Below are 24,760 nucleotides of genomic sequence, written 5' to 3' on the forward strand. Positions count from 1 at the left end.
CCCCTCCCGGGCCCAGCCCGCGCAGGCGCCGCGTCCCACCTCGGCCGTCACTCGGCCCGGCGCGCGCTGCGGGCAGCGGCCGGAGCGGCCGGAGGAACCGGGGTTGGCGGCGGCGGCGGCGGCGGCGGCAGTGGCGGCAGTGGTGGCGGCGGCGCTCGGAGACCGAGGATGCGGCGCCGGCTTTTGGAGCCTGGGGCTGCGGCCGCCGCCCGCGAATAGGAGGCGGCGCGCGGCGCGGGCGGTGCTCGGGGCGGGGGAGCGGGGAGCGGGGGGGCGGCGCGGCGAGGAGGCGGCGGCAGGAGCCCGCGCCCGGCCCGGCGCCCGCCCGCCCCGCGCTGCTCCGCGGCGCCTTTTCTGCACCCGCCGCTCCGCGGAGCGGGAGCCTCGGCCCCTCGGCGCCGCTGCCGCGAGCCGCCCCGCGCCCGGCCAGGCCCCCGCCTTAGGGATGGCAAACTTGCGCCCCGTGGCTGCCTCCGCCAGCGCCGGCCCCCGCTCCTGCTGCTGACGGCGCCCAGGTGAGTGCTCGGTCCCAGACCTCGACCCGGCCCCGCACCGAGCCCTCCCGGCGCGGTCCCGAGTTTCCGCACCGGCCCGGACTCGGGGCGCTCCCCCAGCCCGTCTCTGTTGAATCCTCCCTCTCCCGAACTGAGTTCTTTCAGCATCTACCCACTCCCATCTCTTTGGGAACTTCCAAGCCTGGGGCCGAGGCCCCTTTCATCGCTGGTGAGTCCCTTGATCATCCACTTCCCTTTCCCCATTTCTGCTAAAGCCCTCCCCCACAATCCTGACCCAGACCTTACCCCCATTACTGTCTCGAGTCTCTTCCTCTCTTAGCCTGGATCCTGGCAGTGCGCCCCCCACCTTGATTAGAGCCCCTTTCTCCAACCTGCAGCTCGACTGTGCCTTCCCCCTGTATCCCCCCTCCTCGTCTGGATGCCGGACCCTGCTCCTCCCCTCCACTTCATCTCTGCCTGGAGTCCTTCCTGTCCCCATCCACGTCTGCCCCTAGTTCCTGCCTTTCCCCGCGCCAGTACCGCGACCATGCTTCCCTTCTTATTTCTGTCCCGATGCATCCTCCCCCATATCTGCCTGGAGTCTCCCTATCCCTCGCGAATCTCTGCTGCAAGTCTCCTCCCCCTCAGCCTGGACTTGGGGCCGTGTCCCCCGGGTCGGCTTCGAGCCCCCTCCTCTTGGGCCAGGATCTCCACCGGCCCTGCATCCCTGGCTCCCGTGTCCATCTTTGGTCGGAGTCTGTCCATCCCCCATCCTTCTCTTCCCACCCCTGGGGCATAGAGCCGGGCACCAAACGCACCCTCCCGCAGCCCCGGGGCTGGCATGATGGGGCGGGGGCGGGCGGGGGTTGTAGGTTGTGAAGTTGGAGGCCACTCCCGCAGTCAGCTCGGTCCGAGGGAAGTCCTCTGCGCCGCGGCCGGTGCAGAGCGGGCGAAGGGTCTGGTGCCCGCGGGGGGAGGGGCTCCCGGGCCGGAGATACTGCCCGCCTGCCCGCCTTGCCAGCTGCCGGCCGGGCCCCTGGGCGTCCTCTGGCGCCCCCTGCCCGCAGCTCTGGACCCGCCGCCCCTTTTCCTCCCGCGGGTAACCCCGGGTTTCCGCAGCCAGAGCAGCAGCGGCGGCTGCGGGACTGGCGCTGGGAAGTCCCTGGGGAAGAGGAGGCTGGCGGGCGAGGCCGGGTGCCCCCTCGTGCTAGCCGCGGGGGAACAGTCCTGGTTGTCGGGCCATATGCTCTGGGGATAGCGCAGGGTGGGGTGGGGTGGGGTGGAGGGCTCATCCCAGCAGTTATTCGGGAGCCCTTTGAGCTATCAGGGATAGACCTACAGGACTAGTCCCTGGATTTGAGGTGGTCTGGATGGGTTTGTTTGGGCTTGGGCAGGTGTCCTCAGGGAGCCTCTGTCTACCCTATGGCAGTTTCCACTAGGTGGGGTATGGGGGCAAAGGTGGGCTCATCTGGTCTGGGCATGGCGTAGGCGATGGGGGAGTCCACCTGGCCCTGGGACAGCAGGCACCTGGGGAGTGCCCCCCTTTTGCTGCCACAGGGGTCAGTGTGGACTCTGTACAGGGTGTGCCCTGATGGCGGTGGTGGTGAGGCTTGGGAGAAGGTCTTCCCTGGACTGAGATGGACAGAGTTTCCCCCTCTTCTTCCTCTTCTGACTCCCCTCCCCCATCACTCTTCAGAAAGGCATAGGTCTAGCCTGGGGTGGGTGTATGTGGTAGGCATTTCTGTAACCCAAAGTGAGGTCCCAGCTGGTCTCTGCCCTCTTCTCTCCCTCCCAACACCCAGGTAATGGAGCTGAGTAAGTAGTAGCTTCTGGTTAGATGAGCTGGGTTCAAAAGCTGTGTGACCTGGCAGGCTACATAACCTTTCTGAGCCTCAGTTGGCCCTCTCTAAAATAGGTCAGGATAAAATGCCTCATATTGTTGCTGGGAGAATGAAATTAGATTGTTAGGTGTTTGGCACCTAGTAACGCTCAACAGTGATTGGTTTATTGGGCTGTTTGTCTTCAAGGCCAAGGTCAGGCCCCTCTCCCAGCTATTCCTATTCCCAGAGGAGAAGTACAGAATGGGTTTTAGTGACTTCACCCTAACTCCCCAGGATAATAAAGCCAGACACCACCTTCAGCAACCAGAGTGGGTCGAGGGAGCCTGTGACTGTCAGCCTCTCCCCTCCCTCACCCATCCTTCATCATGCCCCTGGACTGCTCTGGGATCAGCTCTGGCCAGAGGGGCATCAGTGAAAACCAGGCCAAGGTCTCTGAGGTCCTGGTTCAAGTATAGAGGCTGGGCAGGTAAGATCAATGCAGGGAAGAAACCCAAGTCAAGGTGCCCAAAGGTAGGCTTGCCTGAAAAAGGGGCCCGAGGTAGGAAATCAGCCACAGAGGAGCACATGGTGCACAGAGGAACCTCTTACCTCTCCCCAGGAGGTCAGACGCCATCAGGAACTTTCCAGGACAGTTAGTGCTCCAGGTCAGAGTTAGGGGGCGCCCCCGCCTAAGGGCCCCAAGAGTTTGAAGAAACCTGGCTCTGCCGGGATTGGCTTGGTGAAGGGTGGGTAAGGGGGAGAGAGAGGGCTCGAATGTGTGGCGTTCTGCTGCTGGAAGTCCTCTGGGCAGGGTGGCTGGGCCTGGGTCCCACCGGGGAGTGGCAGCCTCCCAGCCTCCAGTCTGCCGGGCAGCCCTGACATTGGGGAACAAAAGCTTTCGGTTCCTGTAGCAACGGCTCCAGCTGCTGCAAAGTTCCGGGGAGGCGGGCGGAGGGCGGCTGAGTCACCGCCCCCTCCCCCGCCGCCCTCGCGGCCCCGCCCCCGCCCCCCAAGTCTACCTCCTCGTGGTGGAGGTGGGGGGCTTCCCCGGGCCGGAAGACCCCTGAGCTGGAAGAGGAGCGGCCCTCTCTGCCAGGTGGAGAAGGCGGGGCCGCCCTCGGGGTGGGGGAGCCCCCTGCCTCGGTCCTGCCCACCAGCTCCAGGAGCTGGATGGAGGTGTGCACCCTCCTGGGTACCAGAGCTCCGGGGGAGGGGTCCTTGGGGACCGGGCCACCCGGCCAGTGCATGGGCAGGGGACCCGAAGGCCCCGGGTGGGGGTCCCCGCCCGCGTGTCGGCCCGGGCTGGGCCCCGCAGCGAGCGCCGGGGAGGCGGAGGGTGAGTGACGGGCGGGCGAATTGGAGCTGCCAGGTGGATAAACGCGACGACGTGCGCACCGCCGCGCCCCCTCCCCCACCGCCGCCCCTCCCCCGCCCGCGGCCCCGGCTCCCCGCGCTCCGCCACCCGCGCCGCTGCTCCCAGCCCGCGGGGCGCAAGGGGCTCGATCCCCGGGATCCCGGAGACCCAGCCCGAGCCCTGAGGTGCCCCCTCCGTCTCCCCGTCTTGTCCCTGCCAGCTGCTGCAAAAGCCTCCGATTCCGTCCTCAGTGCAGGAGGGGAGTCCGGGGCCGGCAGGCCTGCAGGGTCTGGGAGGAACGGGGTCTCCGTGTGCTTGGGCATAGGGTGGGATTCTCAGGTCTGCTGGTGGGTGTGGGAGTCGGGGGGATCTCTGAGACTGGGATTAGGCCAACCCGCAGCTCACCCATCTCAGCCCATTGAAGTCCTGAGGGAGGAGGCCTTTAGATTATCCTCTCCATTAACCTCGCGACCCAGGAAGTTCTTCCTCAGAGCTGAGCTCCATACCTATCCTCTCCAGCTCTGGTGCATGTTTGTGAGCTTTACTGGGCTTGGAGGTGGCAGAGACATTTCCAGGGTTCAGCCCAAAGGGCCTTCCCAGAGATAGCGGTGGACCTCAGCGGGAAATCGGGAGAGTCTGTGAGGTTCTGGGAAGGAGGGAAGGAGGGGAAGGGACCATGTGCGTGCTCTGCTCCGCCTGCACCAGGCTTGGTGCGCGGAACTCACTGGGAGGCTGAATGAAGAGATAGGAGCAGTCCTGAGAGCAGGGATCATGGTCTCTATTCCACAGCCCGGGAGCCTGAGGCTCAGGGAGGGTGATCATGGCTAATAACCACCTGGGCCGCCTGTGAGGTTAGGATCCTTCCAGGCCCCCTCCCAGGAGAGTCTCTCTCTGACTTAGCTTGGAATCGAGCTTTTTGCCTTATTTTGTGGGATGGGGGAATGATATATACATATATATATATAAAAGGCCCTCCCCCCAAAAGGTCTATGTCCCAGCAGGAACCACCAGGGTCATACATACCCAGGGTGAAATTCCTGAATTGGTGTGAAGGGAGTGTCTGAAGGAGATTGAGTGCAGGAGGGGGCTTGGGCAGGATTTAGAGGTGGCTCTAAAGAGGTACAGAAGCCAGGCTGTGGCTCTGGGAATCTGGACTTAGCGCTTCTTGATGGGTCGGGGCTACGGAGGAGGGAGCAGCCTAGGCCCAGGAGGTGGGGTTGGAAGGGGTGTTCTGAGCTCCCAGCGTCAGGAGCACACAAAGGAAGGAACAGTAAGTCAGATCCTGCCTGACACTTAGCTGTCATATGCTAAGTCTCAAAGAACCTGTGTGTGTTCACACGAGAGTACATTTGCATCTCTGCATGTGTACAAGTGTCTGGCTGGCTCTTTACACCTTGTCCATGTGAGAGCCTAAACCCTTGTGTGCATGTGAATTCACACATCTGTGGCTTCACTCATCTATGTGTGTGTGTTTGTACATGTGTGTCTGTTCACATATAGAATGCTGGTGACACCTGTCTTCGCGTGTGTCTGTGCATATGTGCTTTTGTGTGCATGCCTGCACAGCACAGTGATGTTCAAGCCTCTGTGTGTATGTAGGTTCCCCACCCTGCTCTAAGTGGGGGAGGCAAGACCAGTTATAATGAGCCCCCACCTCCCCTCTGCTGAGCTGCAGCTATGGCCTGAATTTTGCAGCCTGCTTAAAAATAATTGGGGGCAGCGGGGGGATTGGATGTCACTCATCATCAGCTACTGGCTTCCCTGGTGCCGCAGCAGGCTGGGCGGGCTGAACAGTTTGGGACAGGCATGATATGGAGCAGGGAAGGCCAGGGGTCTTGTGTCCTGTTTTTCAGTTCTGGTGGGAGCAAGGGAGACACAGCTTGTTCTGACTTCTGCTGAATAACTCCAGACAGGTCTCAGAGGATGGTGGGGTGGCTCCTTCCCAGTCAATGAACCTGCCTGGAGCTTGTCCCCCCCCAACCCCCCTTACCACTATGGCTGGGGAGGGGCAAGTGTGGGATCTGGGGCAGTGAGGAGTTCCATGGAAGCTGTACAGGGATTGGAATTCTGGGGTTCTAATTCCTGCCCTCCCACCCCAACCCAACCCCTCCAGCCACTGTTGAGGCTCCTGAAAAGCCAAGGGGAAATCTGTGCCTGGGGAGCCTCTGGGTCTTGGAAAATCCAGCCACACCTGTGAATTATCCTCTCTGTGATTCAGTTCCCAGAGCTAATGGCTTGTCCATCTGTCCTGAAGCCTGGGCAAGGGAAGGGGACAGAGCAAGAGGCGATTGGTGGATAAGAGGGAACCCCAGGCTGAGGCCTCAGGTCCTGGGTTCCAGTCCCAGCTGGACTACTCTTGTGTGATCTTGAGCAGGTTGCCTCCCCTTTTGGAGCCTCATCTTTTCTCCTCTAATGTGGAGCAGCCAGGCTCTAGGGGCCCATTCAGTGCTGTGAGCTGTGCTGTCGCCACGGAGGAGAGAGGCAGTGTGGATCACCTCGGGGGCAGGGCTGGAAGCAGGTGCCAGGCTCTGCTCTCTGGGCAGCTAGGGTGGGCAGTGTCTCTGTCCTGGCCTGGTGGGTGGGAGGGCAGCTTTTGTCCCCTTGGGCCTGACCGCCCTGTGTGGCTGTCAGGGTATGGCCAAGAGGTCCTCGCTGTTGCCCACACCCGGAGTACATTCACACCTGCTGGGAGTTCGGCTTTAGGGCAGCACTTTGCAGGGAGGGAGACATCAGTGAACTCTGGGCTCCGCTCCTAGGAGCTTAAAGACTCCTGAGATGAGTGAGCTAGCCCTGGGGAGAGAGCCGGGGATAGAGGTGGTGACTGGGGCTAGGGACTTTCGGGCAAGGGCTGTGAGCTGGCTTGGTGGCCTCACTACGGGTAGCAGGCTGCAAGCCAGGCCTTGGATGGTAACCCTGTGGCAGGAAGGGAAGAGGGATTAAGGGCAATACTGCACCCATTTTGCAGATGCCTCCCACTCCCCATTTCCACAGCCGTGATAACACATGACGTTCATACTTGCGACGCCCTCCAGGGGCATGGATCAGGTTGTGCGCAGTCCCTGGCACACCGGTGGTAACTCCTCCCCTTTCTCGCCCACTCAGTAAAGCAAGTGAGTGAGAATGACATTGTTCTGGGAATAACCTTGAATTGCTCTGATTTATAAAAAAGCAAATCGTTGTCAAACATTGCTCCTTTGACAATTACCGCTGGATTACGCGTGACACGCCTCACAGCTGATCACGATACACTGCGACTTAGGGCAAAGGTTCTGGAGCATTCAAGCTAGGTGGCGGGGATGAGGCTAGATCCACGTGTCAGGCCTGGTGCCTGTGGCTGGTGGGACCCACCGAGGAATCAGAGGGTGACAGACATGACAGCTGATGTTTCTCACGGGCTCACAGAGTCAGGCTCTCTTCCGTGCCTTCATCTTACAGGTGAGGTGACTGAGGCTCGGAGTTTGTCTAAGATCACACAGGTGGGCGTGGGGGACTTCAGAGTCTTAACACGAGGCCCACTCCCTGCAGCGAGTAACAGGAGACTTAGAGCCCGTGCTCACAGTGCCCGGGACTGCTGACCACCGTCTCTCTCCGCAGGGCAAGGGACATAGGATGACCCCAGCCTGTCCCCTCTTACTATCTGTGATTCTGTCCCTGCGCCTGGCCGCCGCCTTCGACCCTGCCCCCAGCGCCTGCTCCGCCCTGGCCTCGGGCGTGCTCTACGGGGCCTTTTCACTGCAGGACCTCTTTCCCACCATCGCCTCAGGCTGCTCCTGGACCCTGGAGAACCCTGACCCCACCAAGTACTCCCTCTACCTGCGCTTCAACCGCCAGGAGCAGGTGTGCACTCACTTTGCCCCCCGTCTGCTGCCCCTGGACCACTACCTGGTCAACTTCACCTGCCTGCGGCCTAGCCCAGAGGAGGCGGGGGCCCAGGCCGAGGCAGAGGCAGGGCGGCCAGAGGAGGAGGAGGAGGCGGCAGCGGCGGGGCTGGAACTGTGCGGCGGCTCGGGCCCCTTCACCTTCCTGCACTTCGACAAGAACTTCGTGCAGCTGTGCCTGTCGGCAGAGCCCTCAGAGGCCCCGCGCCTGCTGGCGCCGGCCGCCCTGGCCTTCCGCTTCGTCGAGGTCTTGCTCATCAACAACAACAACTCCAGCCAGTTCACCTGTGGCGTGCTCTGCCGCTGGAGCGAAGAGTGCGGCCGCGCGGCCGGCAGGGCCTGTGGCTTCGCCCAGCCGGGCTGCAGCTGCCCCGGGGAGGCGGGGGCTGGTCCCGCCACCACCACGCCTCCAGGCCCTCCTGCTGCCCACACTCTGTCCAATGCCCTGGTGCCTGGGGGCCCGGCCCCACCTGCTGAGGCCGATTTGCATTCAGGGAGCAGCAATGACCTGTTTACGACTGAGATGAGATATGGTGAGTCTGGGCAGGGCCCTGGTGGGGTGGGTGTGTCCAGGGGGCTCTGAGGGTGCCCAAGAGTCTTGGCAGATCCTCAGGCCATTCGTGTGGTCCTTTGCCCCCAACCCCTCCATCTCCAGCTCTGTCCCGATGTTGGGGTCCCTGAAGTGGATCTGGGTTAGACCTTCCTCTTGAGGGGTTTGTAGTCTTGGTGGGGTAGTGGGGGACAGAGACCAGACAGTGCAGTGTGGCGAACCCAGGGAGAGGACTCCCCACCTTGGGCAATCAAGGAAGACTTCCTGAAGGAAGCGATACAGGAGCCGAGATCTGAAGGACAAGTGGAAGCCAGCCAAGCCAAAGAAGTGATGAGGGCATTCCAGGCAGAGGGAACAGTGCAAACAAAGGCCCCAAGCTGGGAGTGATTGTGGCAGGTTCTGGCACTGCAAGTTGACAAGTTTGCCTGGAGGCTGGAGAGTAGACAGGGAGCAGGGATGTGTTCCTGTCCACATGGGTCAGTGATTTTTGGCAGTGGCCCCAGGGTCAGGGCAGAGGGAGGTGCAGAAGAATGTGCCTGGGTGAAGAGGCCCGGGCTTCGAGGCTGCCTTGGAGGGCTGGGCTGGCTCAGCTCCCAGCATCCCCTGTCTCCCCCTCTGGGCCCCTGTCTTCTGGGACCGAAGCTGCCAGCTGCTAGAGCTTCCTGCTGACTGGGCAAAAGCTCCGCGAGCCCTTGAGTCCTGCCTGCTCTTGCTCCCACCCCAGCTCCCTCACCACAGCCACCCTCTGCCTACCCTCCTTCTTGCAGTCCCTCATCTGGATCCTGTGTGTGGGTCGGTGACTGGCCAGGGGGCTTGGCAGGGAGTGGGCTGGGAGGGAGGCAGATCCAGGATACAGTCCCCAGCTCTGCTACTAAAAGGGAGTTCCCTTCCCTCTCTGGGCCTCAGTTTCTTTATTTGTGGTAACAGGTGTTGGCCTACCATCATGAGGATGTCATGCAGGGATGGAAGTCGCAAGAGGAATCTAGATCTGCCTGAGAGTATTTACAGGGAGACAAGGGGTTTTTGTGTGAGGGCCGCTAGGAGTATTGGAGTATGACCTTTCCCCACCCCTGCTTTGGAGGCCAGAGCCCTCGAGTTGGGCACTGCCTTTGACCGTTCCCTTGAGCGGATCCCATTTTGTTGGCATCAGTTTCCTCATCTGTAAAATGGGGAGATATCTCTGAATCAATTAGAGGAGCTAGTTGTCATGACAGTGGCGTCTCTCAATGCAGTGGGGGAGGGGAGGGGCTCCTCAGCCTCCCCCAGGAGACACCTGGCACCATGCCTATCCATGGCAAGTGCCCAGTGGCCTTGCTCTAGCCTCTCCACCTGGCAGTTTGGCCCTTAACATTGGTCGATGAAGCCGTCCGAGTGACAGCCAGGCCGTGGGCAGGTTACGGGCCCTGGAGGCTGGCCTGGGATTTAGTGCCTGCAGGAAGAAATTGAATTTCACTTCTTTGTCGAACATCGGCGGAGAGCGCCAGGCGTATATCAGGAGGTTTATTGGCTCTTCCTGCCTGGCGGCCACTGCCTATCACTCTGTGGGGGCCTCCCCCATTGTGCTCAGCAGAGGGCAGGCTCTTTTGTCTGGCTTTCCCTGTGGTCCATCGGCCCAGTGGTCCGCAGTGGACGAAGGAAGGCTCTGCCCTCATGGGCGGGCACCATCTGGGCAGGCTGCCATGTGGAGCACAGAGCCAGGAGCAGCCAGCTGGACTTGGTGGAAGCCGGAAGCAGGAGTTGATTGGTAGTCAGGGTGTCTTTGGGGGTCAGAGAGGGCTGGTGATGGGAAGGCCACGAGGGTCCCCATCATCATCACAGCCTCTGCAGGGGCCCCTGGGACTGAGGATGGGTGGAGATTGGATGCTGACTGTGCCTGGGCATGAGGCCTGGTATCATCTCTGAGCAGGGAGCCCCAGGCTCCCAGCTGTTCCACGCCTGACCTCTGCTCATGCCCCTTGTCCTGCTTGGCGTGTTTTCAGGCTGCTCCATGGGGCTGCCTGCAGGGAGGGCCCTCGTGGGGCATTGCAGGGGGTGATATGGCATCAGTCATCCTAAGTGGGCTTGCACAGCACACTGGTGCCCAGATTTCCTTCCTCTCCCCTGGCAGGCAAGGCACTTTTCCTCTCTGCCATCTCTTCCCTCTGCCCAATCTCTTAGGGGCAAGAGACAATGGACATATGGCTCAGTCTCTTGTATGTGGCAAGGGGCGTCTGAGGGCCAGGCCATCATCAGGGCTCAGGGCACTTTGTGCCTGGTGGCAGCACCACCCCCTCCCCACTGGGCCGGCTGGACACATGTACCAGCTACAGGAGAACCGGTTCACACGTGGAAATGCCAGATTGAGAATAAGATCGGTGGAGAAGGGGAAGAGTAAGCCCCTCGTGCCAGCCCCCCTCTGCCAGGTGGCACAGCAGGGGAGCGATGCTTCCCTTCCCTGGGATGCCCTGAGTAGGATGAATGGCAAGGCCAGGTGGAGCGGGGCTGGGTCGATACTGGAAGAGCCATGAGGCCGGGAGCTGCTGGGCAGTGCCGGAGCAGAGTGCCTGGGCCTGCCTCAGAGCCGAGTGCATTTGACAAGAGGGTACAGGCGCCTGTTAATTTCACGCAAACTGCCTTTGATAGATCTCTTGTTATTTTTGGTGAGTTGAGCCATAAATTTGTGCCATCTTGCTGCCGCAATCTGTTAAGTGGGGAGAGAGGAAGAAAGAGAAGGCAGGCAGGAAGGAGCTCAGCGGATGCTGGCCGAGGCCGGGGCAGGAAACGGGTGGAAGAGGTAGTGGCTGCCACCCTGCAGTTCCTGCCCACTGACCCTCCAGTCCCGATGAGGCACTGGCCAGGAGGGATGGCTGCGCAGAGTGACACCCGGGGGAAGGTGGCTTTCGCTCTGGCAAGCCTCCCCGTCCTCTCCCACACCGCCCAGCCTCCTCAGAGACACTGTCCCATCCTTGGCTGGTTGCCGCTAACCCACCTCCCATCCTCCAGGCTCCGTTCCTGAGGCAAGAGTTCAGATCCCCACTCTGCCGCTGCGGCTGTGTGACTTGGATGGGGGGCTGCCCCACGGGGGCCTCACTTCCCTGATCCAGCCCCCATACTCCCCATAGTGGCCCAGACTCTTGAGCCTGGCATTCTGGCCCCATCCCAGACCCAGCCGCACCCGCTATTCAACCTTCCCTCTGATTCTGTCCTGCCCTTGACTGGGGCTCCTCACTGGCCCCCAAACCCCTGCCTTTGCTTGGGCTGTCCCTCTCACCTGGAATGCCCTTTGCCCTTAGTTATCCAGAACTTCCCATTCTTCTCAGTGCTGCTCAAACCCTATTTTCTTCTAGGAAACTAGTACTACCTTCCCAACCTAGTCCTTGATTGGTCTCTCTCCTCCCAGCACTCAGGCCCTGCTGTCCTCTTTTCACCAGTCTTGTCTGCTGGAAGTGCAGCCTTACCTGCTTGCAGGGGGGCGGGGGGTGCTCAGACATTGGGGAGGCCAGGCTTCTCTCAGGGCGGGAGTGGGAGGGTGATACATTTCCTAGAAGGTCCTTCCAACCCAGATCCGGGCTGCTGGAGCTCTGTGTGCTCCATCACAGGATGGGGAGTTGGGCCCAGATTCCTGAGACATCTCAGCAGCACAGAGTCCCAGGCCACCCCTCACACACATCTTCATGTCTATTGGAGTGGAGTTTGTGCCAGGCCTTGGGTCGGCTCTGGGTAAATGAACCCCAAGGTGAACTAGACACACCTTCTGCCCTCTGATGGGTGAGGGTGACCACTAGTGTACAGTGGTCAAGGCCACAGGCCAATGTCGCCCAGCCCTGGGTTCAGTTCCCAACCCCACCACTGACTAGCTGTGTGACTATGGGAAAATTCCTTCACCTCCACTTTATCACCTGTAAAATGGGGCTGCTAGAGCTATTCATAGAGTAATAGGAAGATTAAGCAAGAGAATATGGGTCAGTACTTAGCACGGTGCCTGGCAGGTGCTAAATCCCTAATAAATTGTTGCATGTTGTCATAATTTTAATGCAGTGGGCATTAAATGTGTCAGATGTCGAGGGAGGAGGAAGAGGAGGGGATTTTAACACGAAGGGGTGGGGAGGCAATCTAAAGAAGGTGATTCTGAGTTGGGTTTTGAGGATTAAATAAGAATTCATTAGCCCATGAAATTTTTTTTAATTGAACCGCTTCTGAAATTTGATATATTTGGAAGAAATTTCATATCATAAATGGAAAAAGAGTATCAGTTATTTGAAATAGAAAATAACAGGAGAGACAACCATAGTGAAAACAAAACGACATTAGTAAATTCTAGCTAGATGCCCGTCTCTCCTCTCAGTTTGTTAGAGAAATGAGCACGTGCTGGGGATGTGTTAAGGCTCAGACGGTACAGAGACTTTATCTTGCATGCATTTGGAAGGATTAAAAAAAGTAGAGCAACCATATAATTTATCATCTAAACGGGGACATTTTTGAGGTTTTAAAGCAGGGGAAGGGGTCCTATTAATTACATCAGGGCAGGCACAAACTAGACTACCCCAGGCAGATTGGCAGGAAGTCGTCCTGATTAAGAGAGACTTGGAAGGGGGAACTGCCTTAGTCCATGATCCAGGGTTATTTAATGGCATGTTTGTGAGCCACCTCAAATCATTTCTTACCACTTACTTTGGGAAACCCCGCAGGAGGAAGCAGCCCATGCAAGGACATGGAGGTGTGAGCATGTGAGTGAGTACAGGGAGATCTAGTAGACTGGTGTTACTGGGCAGTAGCCTTGGTGGTGGGAGATGGGGCCAAGGCTCTGACTGCCATCCCCAGACACTGGGACCCTGCCCCATTGGCCAAAGGACTTAAGGCAGCAGGAGGTTGGGTGTGGAGGAGGCCCAATGAGTCAGATGTGATCCTGCTGTCCAGGAGCTCCTGGCCGCGTGGGGGAGGTCACAGGGACCCAGCTTGCTCTGTTGAGAGGCTGGGCAGATAGGCCAGTAGCTTGGGGGAGGACGTCATTGGAGGGGAACTGGCATTCTGGCTGGGTACCTGGTCCCCTAGGGATACCCTGTTGCATTGGACTGGAGATAGAGCTTGGGAGGTTCAAAGCCATCTCCCTGTGCCCCTGCCCCCTGGCATTCTGATACACTGCTAGGGGTGGGAAGCCATGGAGGCGCACGACAGAGCCATGTTTTAAGGGGATCTGTTGGTGCCCACTCAGGGCTCCGGGGCCAGCCTCAGGGAGGATGTAGAGAGCCCTGGGAGGGATGACTGCTTTGTAAATCGCACTGCTCTCCCCGTGGAAGTGATGATTACCGTGGTTATTTTTAACACATTCATGACAAAGGACACCGAGGGGGCTGCACTTTGTGGAGTTTGGGGGCAGGGTCTACAAAGCGTGGCATAGCAGGTTTCTGCAGTCCTGTTTATTTTTTTTATTTTTTATTTTTTAAAGATTTTATTTATTTATTCATGAGCGAAACAGAGAGAGAGAGAGGCAGAGACACAGGCAGAGGGAGCAGCAGGCTCCATTCAGGGAGCCTGAAGTGGGACTTGATCCCGGGTCTCCAAGATCACACCCTGGGCTGCAGGCGGCGCTAAGCTGCTGCACCACCGGGGCTGCCCTGCAGTCCTGTTTAGATGGCAGAGGGCCTGTGCCCACCCTGCCTGCCAGTGCCAGGGGGGAACCAGAGTGGCCCCTGTGTGATTGGGGTAGAGGAACCCTCAGGGATATCTGGTCCATGTCTGCTGAATGCCTGTCTTCTGTCTAGATGCTCAGAGCTAGACCCTCTGTACAAGAGAGGATTGAGATCCTCACACAGTGCCCACAAGACGGACGAGCCCAGGATACTCATAGCTGCAGAGGGAGGCAGCCTAGGGTCTCAGCCACAGAAGAGACCAGTATAGCCAAACTCCTGGCTAGTCAGCCTAGGAAGGCTTCCTGGAGGAGGCAGCATTTAACATGTAGAAGGTGGGCAGATTGAGGTGGAGGAGGGGCATTCCAAGGGAGAGGAAACACCAATGGCAGAGAGGAAAGTGTGTTGATAACAAGAAGGAGGTGGCACTCCCTTTGTATGGAGAGCTTATCATATTCAGGCGGTCCATATCTTGTTTCACTTCATTCTAAACCTGTGGTAGGATGTATCATTTTTATTTTCAGTTGAAGATTTTTAAGCTCAGAGAGGTTGGGCAGCTTGCCCAGGGGCACACAGCAAGACTGTGGCAGAATTGGGAATCACATCTGCATATGTCTGGCCCTTAAATCTCCGTCCCTCCCGCTGGCCCACATGACCTTGGAGTGTGCTTAGCTGCCTGGTGGGAAGAGGAAACAGGACTGGAGAGGTCAACAGGGGCCTGCGCATGCCAGGCTCAGAGGTTTGCACGGGTAGCAGTGGGGAGCCACTGAAAGTTCCTTAGCAGGGGAGTGTGTGTGGCTTCAGCTGGGCTCCCAGAGGATCATGCTGGAGGCTACAGAAGAGAATCAGGCTCATGGGTGGGGAGTGAGGAGTGGGTGTGCAAAGGAACAATTAGATGGTGGTGTGAAAACAGAATAACACTAGCAAGCGTGTGGAGCTTTGGGGGGATAAAATGACTGCAGGTCCCGTGGGAATTAAGAAAGGTGTCTCTGAGGAGGTCTAAGTTGGACTGTGTTTTGTTAGAGCCCATGCAGTTCAGTGGAGCGAGCGTGGCCTCTGGAGGAGTCTGGCAGGCCGGTTCAAGTGCTGCTCAGCCCTTCCCCAGGATGAGGCCTCGGGGCCTCCGTCCTCATTAGTAACGGGGGAGAACCCACCCTCGTGAGGATGAGATGAGGGGACATAGAGTGCCTGGTGACTGGCAAGCAGAGGTGGAGCAGTAAGCGTTACCTTATTCCCAACAGAACAGAAAGGTTACGAGGTCATCGGGTTGAGCAGGGAAGTGAGTCCCAGGCAGCAGGTGGGTCCTGCCCACTGCGGGCTCCCAGGGGGGGAAAGCCGATAGGCTGCAGGACGGTGAGCGGCCGAACCCCGGGTCCTCCAAGCTCGGGAGTTCTGGGGGCACTCGCACCCCTTCCTGGACCCCTTCTTGCCCTGTTGGATCAGCGGCCTCCTAGATTCCCCCAGCTGTGGGCCTTCACGTGGGATGTGCTGAGTACGTGTGGTTTCCATAGGTGACTCCTCTGGTCCTACCTGTGTTCCTCACACTCAGGTCGAACTGGCTTTCACATGTTGGGACGAGGGGGACGTAAATTGCTGGCTTCCCTTCTGAGGGCAGTGGGGTGAGGGCAGAAGGGAGGACAGTCAGTGTAGGCCCCAGCTACCTAACCCTCACCTTCACCCTCCCCTCTTGGGCCCAGCCCAGGAGGCCAGGAGGGGGACTCCAGAGCTGGGCCTGGGACACATTCTGATTTTCAAATGGGGGTGGATTCTAGAAGCCACCGCCATCACCTCTGGTTATATCATGGGACTGGCCAGCAAAGGGTTGATGCACAGTTTGTAGAGGCTTTGGAGGCCCTGGGAAGTAGTGGGAGTCCTGGCGGGAGGGTCAGACCGCTCTCTCAACGCTTCTGTGTTTGCTGGCTGTCTTGGATGCCAGGCCGGTGGATGGTGGCTGCCACAGACAGACACAATGATGATCAAGATGCCAAAGGAGGAGCTGGATGAGGGGATTCTCAGCTGGATTTGTGATAGGTCAAGCAGTATCTGCAGAACGTTTACTAGGAAATGGGTGTCAGGATTGAGGCTGGTCTCGGTGGAGGACTGCTGGGCGGAGCTGATACTCCAGATTTACAAGGGATCACTTCCAGTGACCCCTGTGGGGTGACAGGGGCAGCTAGGAGCAGTGCGTTCCTTGGTCATCCCAGGTAGGAGCTTTCTAGGTGAAAAAGGTGGGGGAAAAGCAGGTAGAGATTTGAGAAGAAATGGTGGTCCTATTTTGAATTTTGGGGGCCCCTCCCTCATCAGGAGACCTGTTCAGAAGGCAGGAGGCTACACAGGAGCAAAGCCCAGAGTGGGTGCAGGGGGTAATGACTCGGGAACAGACATTCAGAGGGGCTAAATCAAACCTTGGGCTGGGGGTACAGGGGGTGCAGTGAGTGCAGTGGAAGCCCAATGAAGCGTGGATGCCTGATGTGGGAAGCAGCAGCAAGACAGACCAGCCCAGTCAAGGAGACTGGGACAGAAGAGCCAGACAGGTAGGAGGAAACCAGGAGATTTGGGGAGGGGAGTGTTTTAAGGCAGGAAGAGTCAGCAGGGCCCCATACTGCCGAGGGGTCAAGCGGGGCGAAGCTGAAAGCGTCCATAGGATTTAGCAATGAGGGTGTTGATGACTTTGTCGAGAACAGTTTCAGCAGAAAGATGTGGTCAGAAGCCAGACTGCAGTGGATTACCAGGCGAGATGACATTTGAGCCAGGATGTGAGTGGCAGGTGAAAAACTAGAGTGCCAGCTGTGGACTACTTACTGATGGGGAAGAGGAGCTGGAGGGCAGTAGCTGGAGGAAGGAGAGTCAAAGAAGGGCTCCCCGCAGAATGGAGGTCCATTCTTGAGCTTCCATGAGACAACGGTGCTGACCAAATGCCAAGCCAGAGGGTAATGGATGGAGTGCTCCTGGAGGGTGTGAGGGGTAGACGCAGGACCAGGCCAGGGTTGGGGGCGGGGTGGGATGTGTGGCCTTTGTAAAAAGGACTGCAGGGAATTTGGGAATTAGAGGGATAGGGCAAGAAGTCAGGGGCAAGGTGGTGGGCACTTCTATGACACAGTGTCTGCTTTCTTTGTAAAGGAGTTCCTTGCAGAGAGAGAGGGGGCAGAGATGAGCTCAAGGAGAGAGGTCAAGGTCTGGCACAGTCCAGGTGGGGAACGGGGAAGGTGGGGAGCCGGGGAGCGCTGCTGAGAAGCCCCAGGCACCCAGCGGATATGCAGCCCTGAATCTGTCCTGGTGCCAGTTGGCACAGCTGTGGATTTCTTCAGCAGCCTGGGGGTGGGCGTGGAGAAGGCGGCTTGTCACAAGGCTCCAGGGCTGGGGACTGGCTAAGCGGGTGTGGTGGAAGTGCTGGGTGAGGGGATTCAGGAGTGGGCAAGTGGGGCATGGACACCTTCTCTGTGGAGGTGGGGCCCAAAGTGAGGCCAGGAGGGATCGCAGATGCTATATGAAGGGAGGAGGCCCAGGGGGCTGCAGGGTGGAAGTGAGGATGCAGAAGAGGTGCAGGTTGTGAGGGGAGGGGAGATGGTAAAGATAAGCCAGATAGTTTCTGCCTTCTGAGTCTTCACCACATGCCACGTAGGGTGCTAAGGGCTTCATGACCTCCTCTCAGGGAGTCCTCCAGTCAGCCCTCAAGGTAGGGGGTATTCCGAGTACTGTTGTACAGAGGTGAAACCAGAATCAGAGAGGCAAAGACACTTGCCTAAGGTCACACAGCTTGGTCAGTGTCCATGCCCCTTTTGGGATCCAGGGTTGTCTGACTCCAAAGTTGTTCTGGGGAGGAGGGGGACTGGTGGTCCAGGTTTCTGAGGTGGTGAAGTTTTGGGGAGGCTGTCAATTGAGTTCTGGGACTAGTGGCTGAAATAGAGGGAAGGGCCCCAGTGTTGATGAGACCGGAAGCTGGGCTGAGTGGCGCTTCAGGGTCTCCTGCACAGCGGGTTTACTCAAGGGGGCCCTCTTGGCACCTGGTCCGAGAGAGCTTTCTCTCAGACGCAGGGCCTGGACTGGGCAGCAGGGGGCAGAAAGAGCATAGCCCTCTTGGGTTCCTTCAAATGCAGTACCTGGCTTTCAGACATAGAAGAGGGCCTGGGCTGGGTCCTGTCCCAAATGCTGTTCCCATCTGCCCAGCAGCCTCTGCATGGGCTGGATCTTTCCCCTCTGGGCTTGCATCGGCCCCCTTCCGTGCTACCTTGTCTGTGGGAGAGGGCCTGGATGAGCTCATGTCTGAGCAGGAGGGGCCAGCTTTGGAGAATGGGAGCTCCCAGCCCCTTCTCGAGCACGGGTGGTGCTTCCAAGGCCTAGACCAGACACATAAATCAGGGTGGTCAGCTGAGAGCCTGGTGAGGCTGGGGCCGAGGCGGCGGCGGCCTCCAGGAGCACCTCCTGCTCTCCCAGCCACAGGGGCTGTGGGGAGGAGGGTCTGCAGGTTGTAGGCCCTTGGTCTACAGAGGAGCAGCATTCTGACCTGTGCCTCCAGGTCACAGCCCAGTGCTGCCTGGGGAGCAGAATCCAGGCCTGAAACACAGCCCATGGCTTGGCATGAATTATGTCCCAGAGGCAGGCTGGGAGGTGGTCTGTTTGTCAGCCTTGGGACTCAGACCCCTGAGAGGAAGGAGCCAGGGCCTCAGGCCCGCCAAGCTGTGTGCTCTTGGACAAGTCACTTCCTCTCTCTGGTGTTCAGTGTCCTCATGTTTAAACAGAGATGATGGTCCCTGAGGATTAAAGGAGTAGGTGTGGATCGCACATGACCCAGAAGCCTCCCAGAGCTCGTTGACATGAGTGGCCAGCCACTCCTCTCCAGTCTGCCTCAGTCTACCTGAGGCAAGAGGAGAAGACAGTCCTAAGGCTATGGCCGAGTCCTGTGTGGCCTTCTGAGCCTCAGTTTCCTTATCTGTGAAATGGAGGTGGGGGGCAGAGGAAAGGCCTTGATGCCTTCTCAGCATCGCCTGCAGTTGGTTCTGGACCCTCAGGCTGAGGGCGAGCAAGGCTGTCCTCTCTGCGCCACTCTGGCAGGACAGAGCTGGACTTTGCTGAGCCCCTGCCACCACTTCCGTGTTCCAGGTGAGGAGCCGGAAGAGGAACCGAAGGTGAAAACCCAGTGGCCAAGGTCTGCAGATGAGCCTGGGCTGTACATGGCGCAGACAGGTAACTCGGGCCCGCCTCCCTCCTTCTGCGGCGGGGGCCCGACTGTGTGGCGTCTGGTGGCATGTGTGCTTGGCGTGTGCCCGTCCGTGTCTGTGTCCTAGAGCTCAGTCACATCTCTTCCACGTGAGGCCTGTGGGCAGGGCCGGGTGGCCTCGTCAAGAGCCTGTCACTTGGGGTCAGGGTAGGAGGATCCCTATGAGGCTGAGTGCTTGGGAGGTGCCCCCTGCCGCCGACGCTGTCCCTCTCTCGTAGGCGACCCGGCGGCTGAGGAGTGGTCCCCGTGGAGCGTGTGTTCCCTGACGTGTGGGCAGGGTCTGCAGGTGCGGACCCGCTCCTGCGTGTCCTCCCCCTATGGGACCCTGTGCAGCGGGCCCCTGCGGGAGACCCGGCCCTGCAACAATTCAGCCACCTGCCCAGGTATGCCCATCCTCCCGCCTGGTCTGCCTGCAGGGTTAGGTCCTGCCTGGGACTTGGGCAGGTTAATCTTCCAAAGATGGTTGGTTGCCTCCTTTTTTTTTTTTTTTTTTTTTTATTCAGCAAACTTGACTGTCCCCTACACCATGCCCAGCCCCACAAAGGGCACTGGGGACGCAGATGAATCAGGCCAGGGCCCACACCAGGGGGCTCACTTCTAGTCCCACTCTCCTGATGCCTGTGTCCCGGTAACCAAGGCTCATCTTTTGACCCTCATTGCCCCCTCTGTTCCCTACGCTCTGGCCATACTAGCACCTCTTGCACTTTTCCAGGTCCCTGCATTTGCTTATTCCCATCCTATACCGCACCCCCCCACACTACTTCTACCTTGGCTGTTGCTGTTCAGCCTGCCCTTTGAGATGGAAGACAAATGCCATTTTTTTCTTGAATGAAACCTTGCCTGACCATCCCTGCCCTCCTCTGGCGCCCCATCCCGGTCCCCTGGGAACCTCCTCAGTCCAGCATGGAGTGTTGAGAATTTGCATGTGCCTGCCTGGGACAGGTGGTCTGCCATGGGACGGGGGCGGGGCCGGGGGGGCAGCTTCAGCCAGTCCCGCTCCTTGTTCACTGAGGGAGTGAAGCGGTGCCCAGGCCATGCCCAACTCCTGGCTGTGGATTTAGAGTAGGGCTACCCAGGAAGGGGTCTCGGCACTTGGGGGTGTGGCAAGAGCTTACAGAAGGCTGGGGGAAGGCTGTGTTCCAGAGTGTGAGCTCTGTGTGTCAGTGTCCATGTAGAGGTTCATGTCTCTTTGTGTGTCCACGCGCTTGGGGTCGGGAGGGGCACCACTCCTGCCCCAGCCCTGTCGTGTTGGATTTGTGCTTTGGGGTTGGGGATCCGGAGGGTTGGGGTGGGAATAGGCTGGGGCGGATCTTGAGCCCTTTCCTGGGCTTTCCTGTGCCCCCAGGAGAGGAGGAGCCCTGGCTCCCCTCCTGGGCCGGTCCTAGTCTCCCTGTCCTGGTGTCCACAGGAGGTATCCTGTGGGAGTTGGGACTAGAAGCCTGTGTCTTCCACATCCCCCCAAAGGGCGGAGTCCTGGGGCCCAATGCAGAGCCAATGAGGAGCGGTCGCAGAGCTGCCGGGGCTCCTGATTGGTGGGCGGATGGGCAGTGGGCGGGGCCAAGGTGCCGCCCAGCCACCGGCCACGTGCTTCCTTGCAGTGCACGGCGTGTGGGAGGAGTGGGGGTCCTGGAGCCTGTGCTCCCGCAGCTGCGGGCGGGGGTCCCGGAGCCGGATGCGGACCTGCGTGCCCCCCCAGCACGGCGGCAAGGCCTGCGAGGGTCCCGAGCTGCAGACTAAGCTCTGCAGTATGGCCGCTTGCCCGGGTCAGTAGTGCCCGTGGGCTTCCAGGCGGGCGCTGCCCAGCCGGGTGGGGGTCGGGAGAGCCAGGGGAGGCAGTCAGGTCCGGTGCCCTGCCCCTGGGGGCCCATAGACTTGACCAAGCATGGGGAGACTGGTGAAGTGTACCTGCCCGCGTGGGAGGTGAGGTGGCCCCGCCCAGACTTGGCGTTGGCACTCTGTAACCCCATCCAAAGAAGACTGCCCCTTCCCCTAAGCCCCCGATGGCCTTGCTGTTCATTGTCCTTTGGTGCTCCTGGCCAGCCTGGCTGTGAGGGGACACAAATCTGGGCTTAAGAGTGGGCAGAGGTCCAAAGGTGTCCCTGGGGCCCATTTCCCTAAACAAAAGAGAGCAAGTGCCACCTCGTGGTGAGGTAGCCTGTGTTCCTGGAGCTGGTGACAGGCAGGCGGGCCCAGGCCAGGCCCCACCTGCTCACTGCAGCATCCCCTCATCCACCCCTCTCCCGTGGGTCTGGCCTAGTTCAAGTCTGAATGCCCAGCACGCTCTGCCCTCTCCCTGCCCCGCTCCCCGGGTCCCCACACTCCTTTGCTCAACGGCCACCCCTGCTTGTGTCTCCCCATGCAGTGGAAGGCCAGTGGCTAGAATGGGGTCCCTGGGGCCCATGCTCCACATCCTGTGCCAATGGGACCCAGCAGCGCAGCCGGAAGTGCAGTGTGGCGGGCCCAGCCTGGGCCACGTGTACGGGTGCCCTCACGGACACACGCGAGTGCAGCAACCTTGAGTGCCCGGGTGAGTGCTCGCTGCAAGGGTGGCAGGTGGCAGCCCTGCCCCCCAGGGGACACCTGGGGCCACTCACGCCCCCCTTCTCCTGCAGCCACAGATGGCAAGTGGGGGCCGTGGAATGCATGGAGCCTGTGCTCCAAGACGTGTGACACAGGCTGGCAGCGCCGCTTCCGCATGTGCCAGGCCACGGGTGCGCAGGGCTACCCCTGCGAGGGTACCGGAGAGGAGGTGAAGCCTTGCAGTGAGAAGAGATGTCCAGGTATTGGCCACAGGACTCAGGGGGTTGTGGGACAAGCCTGTGGGCCTGGCTGAGCCCCTCCCCCGTTCCCACAGCCTTCCATGAGATGTGCAGGGACGAGTATGTGATGCTGATGACGTGGAAGAAGGCAGCTGCTGGCGAGATCATCTATAACAAGTGCCCCCCCAACGCCTCAGGTGAGGGGTGACGTGGCTCTCCCTGAGGGCCCCACCCAGGCCATTCCCGATCACTCCCTTCTGGGCTCCCTTTCCCTCACTGCTTGTCTGAGCCTCCATCCTGAGGTGTGGAGTCTGGCCCCCACACCTCCCCCCATGTCCTGTCCTGTCCCCCTGCAGGGTCTGCCAGCCGCCGCTGTCTCCTCAGTGCCCAGGGCGTGGCATACTGGGGTCTGCCCAGCTTCGCCCGCTGCATCTCCCACGAGTACCGCTACCTATACCTGTCCGTGAGTGTGCCCTGCTGGGCTGGGGCAACACAGGGTCTGTCCCAGGCTCTGGTGGGGGATGGAGGGAACTTGCTTCTTGCTCTTGCCTATGTGCCTTGGCAAACGTATGCTGTGCCTACTTCTGCCTGGCTGTGCCTCTCCTTGCCTAGCAGACTCCTACTCATACCTCAAAGCCTGAGTCGCAAGTGTCTGCCCTTATTCCCGATACTTGCTTCTGTGCTTCTCTGGTCCCCTGAGCTTCCCAGTCCTTAGGTGTCATGAATGCTCTTTGCGATGTCTGTGTCCTATTAGACTGAGAGCTCCTTAAAGGCAGGGACAAAGTTGGATTTGCTTTTGTGTTCCCAGTGCCCAGCCAGGGGCCTGCCATGGGCTACGAGTGTTGGCAGTGAATGTGGCCTGCGTGTCGTGTGTGTCTGACTGCAATTGGTACTTGTGTGATTGCACTCGGAGCTTGTGTTTGAAAGAGAGAGTGATAGTGAGGGTGCATTACGCTTCAGAGTGTGCATGACCCCTGGGATGGGGAGGCACCTCGTCCCTGTGCCGTGCTTGTCATCTTTTATGTGTACATCTGAGCACCTCCCTTCTCTAGCTGTTTCTATTTCAGTCTTTTTAAAGTATCTTTAGGCTTTTTTCTTGGACTCTGTCTCCCATGAGCCCCGTTGAGCGTTGCTCTCTGACCTTTTCACCCTGTCTCCCCCTCTGGATGCAAGCAGTGGGTGGACTAGAGTGGGATGGGCTGGCGGCCGATCCCAGCTCCTGACACTCTGGTGACAGCCTCCCGCCTGTCCCCCTGCAGCTTCGGGAGCACCTGGCCAAAGGGCAGCGCATGCTGGCAGGTGAGGGCATGTCACAAGTGGTGCGCAGCTTGCAAGAGCTACTGGCCCGGCGCACTTACTACAGTGGGGACCTGCTCTTCTCTGTGGACATTCTAAGGAACGTCACTGACACCTTCAAGAGGGCCACCTATGTGCCCTCGGCTGATGATGTGCAGGTACTGCCCTGCCCCACTGGAAGGAAGGAGGGCACCCTAGACTGAAGTGGGAGGTTGGCAGGGTCTGCTGGGGGTGGCACATGTGTGATTGTGGCAGGGAAGATACCATCGCTGGGGCTGGGACCTCCTGACACCCACTGCTCTTCCCCCAGCGCTTCTTCCAGGTGGTGAGCTTCATGGTGGATGCAGAGAACAAGGATAAGTGGGATGATGCTCAGCAGGTGAGGGACAGGGCTTCCTAGGCTTTTTCCTCCGTGACCCACCCCTGCCTTGGAAACCTCATATACTGTCTGTCTCTAGGTATCCCCGGGCTCTGTGCACCTGCTTCGTGTTGTGGAGGACTTCATTCACCTGGTGGGAGATGCCCTCAAGGCCTTCCAGAGCTCTCTGATTGTCACAGACAACCTGGGTACAAGGAGGCAGGCTGGGGAGTGGGTGCTGGATATGGGAAAACCTGAGCCGCTGTGGGGGAGGGATGGTTTCTGAGGGCTCTTCCTGTTTTTTCTCTCTCTCTTTCTCTGGGTCCTCTGTTCCCCTCATTTGCCCCTACTTTGTATCTCTTTCCATGTCTCTTCTCCCCCACCTCTGGGTGGTTTCTCTGTGCATGTACCCCGCACCTGTTGTGTATGTACCAACCTCGGGATCTGCCTCTCCTGAATCTGTTTCTTCCCCTGTGACTCTCCCCTCTGCCTCTGTCCCCCTGTCTCTGGTGTGGGTTGCAGTGATCAGCATTCAGCGAGAACCGGTCTCCGCCGTGTCCAGTGACATCACGTTCCCCATGCGTGGCCGCAGGGGCATGAAGGACTGGGTGCGGCACTCGGAGGACCGCCTCTTCCTACCCAAGGAGGTGCTCAGCCTTTCCACCCCTGGGAAGCCAGTTGCCTCTGGCACCTCGGGCAGCCCTGGCAGGGGGAGGGGCCCAGGAACCGTGCCCCCTGGCCCAGGCCACTCCCACCAGCGCCTCCTGCCAGCAGATCCTGAGGAGTCGTCCTCCTACTTTGTGATCGGTGCTGTGCTTTACCGCACGCTTGGCCTCATCCTGCCACCCCCCAGGTGAGTCCCTGAGAAGGGTGGAGGGGGCTGCCCAGGGGAGAGGAGGAGGACCGAGCCTGCCTGTACTATACTGTACTGAGCCTATGCTGGCCACGGAGAGCTCCCTCTGTGGCCTTGGGCATCATTGCCTGGCTGGGGATACAGGTGATTCTCAGAGGTGTCCACACAGCTCCCAGAGGCTTCACAGGGACTGGGGGCTGCTGGTCTGAGCTCGGACCTCATCTGAAGTTCTAGGCCCCACTGAATTCTAGGCCTTTCCCAGGCCCATGGTTCCCTGGTAGCCCCCTGCCTCTGATCCCAAGTACCTCTGGGGATCCTGATGGGGTCTGGGCACCGCTGGCAGGAGCTGATCTCAGTACCTGTCCCCCAGACCCCCGCTGGCCGTCACGTCCAGAGTGATGACAGTGACTGTGCGGCCCCCCACCCAGCCACCAGCTGAACCTCTTATCACAGTGGAGCTCTCCTACATCATCAACGTGAGTAGGGGCCTAGACAGTAACCCTGGGGACACCCTAAAGGCCTATCTGATGGGCAGGTGGTCTGCCCTGTGAGCGGGCTAAACCTCTGGCCTGTG

General features: G+C 59.5%; 1 protein-coding gene across 19 annotated transcripts in view; it reads left to right on the forward strand.

The window, feature by feature from the left end:
* The first annotated feature begins 357 nt into the window (after positions 1 to 357).
* The window catches only part of ADGRB2 (adhesion G protein-coupled receptor B2), a 35,838-nt gene continuing 11,435 nt past the window's right edge, over positions 358 to 24,760 (forward strand). For 7 of the 19 annotated variants that reach the window (XM_049105049.1, XM_049105072.1, XM_049105056.1 and 4 more), the window contains exons 1-14: positions 359 to 515; positions 7,263 to 8,079; positions 18,803 to 18,886; positions 19,139 to 19,303; positions 20,519 to 20,683; positions 21,283 to 21,447; positions 21,533 to 21,700; positions 21,775 to 21,876; positions 22,036 to 22,142; positions 22,939 to 23,133; positions 23,286 to 23,354; positions 23,434 to 23,542; positions 23,856 to 24,186; positions 24,557 to 24,662. In XM_049105049.1, coding sequence (XP_048961006.1) covers positions 7,278 to 8,079; positions 18,803 to 18,886; positions 19,139 to 19,303; positions 20,519 to 20,683; positions 21,283 to 21,447; positions 21,533 to 21,700; positions 21,775 to 21,876; positions 22,036 to 22,142; positions 22,939 to 23,133; positions 23,286 to 23,354; positions 23,434 to 23,542; positions 23,856 to 24,186; positions 24,557 to 24,662 — 2,568 coding nt within the window. In that variant the 5' untranslated portion in view covers positions 359 to 515; positions 7,263 to 7,277. Of the gene's footprint in view, positions 516 to 588; positions 724 to 7,262; positions 8,080 to 18,802; positions 18,887 to 19,138; positions 19,304 to 20,518; positions 20,684 to 21,282; positions 21,448 to 21,532; positions 21,701 to 21,774; positions 21,877 to 22,035; positions 22,143 to 22,938; positions 23,134 to 23,285; positions 23,355 to 23,433; positions 23,543 to 23,855; positions 24,187 to 24,556; positions 24,663 to 24,760 lie in introns of those variants that run through there. The other 12 variants (XM_049105061.1, XM_049105068.1, XM_049105103.1 and 9 more) reach the window with 7 other exon arrangements.

Source organism: Canis lupus, chromosome 2 (assembly GCF_003254725.2).
Source record: "Canis lupus dingo isolate Sandy chromosome 2, ASM325472v2, whole genome shotgun sequence".
NCBI classification, from domain to species: Eukaryota; Metazoa; Chordata; class Mammalia; order Carnivora; family Canidae; genus Canis; species Canis lupus.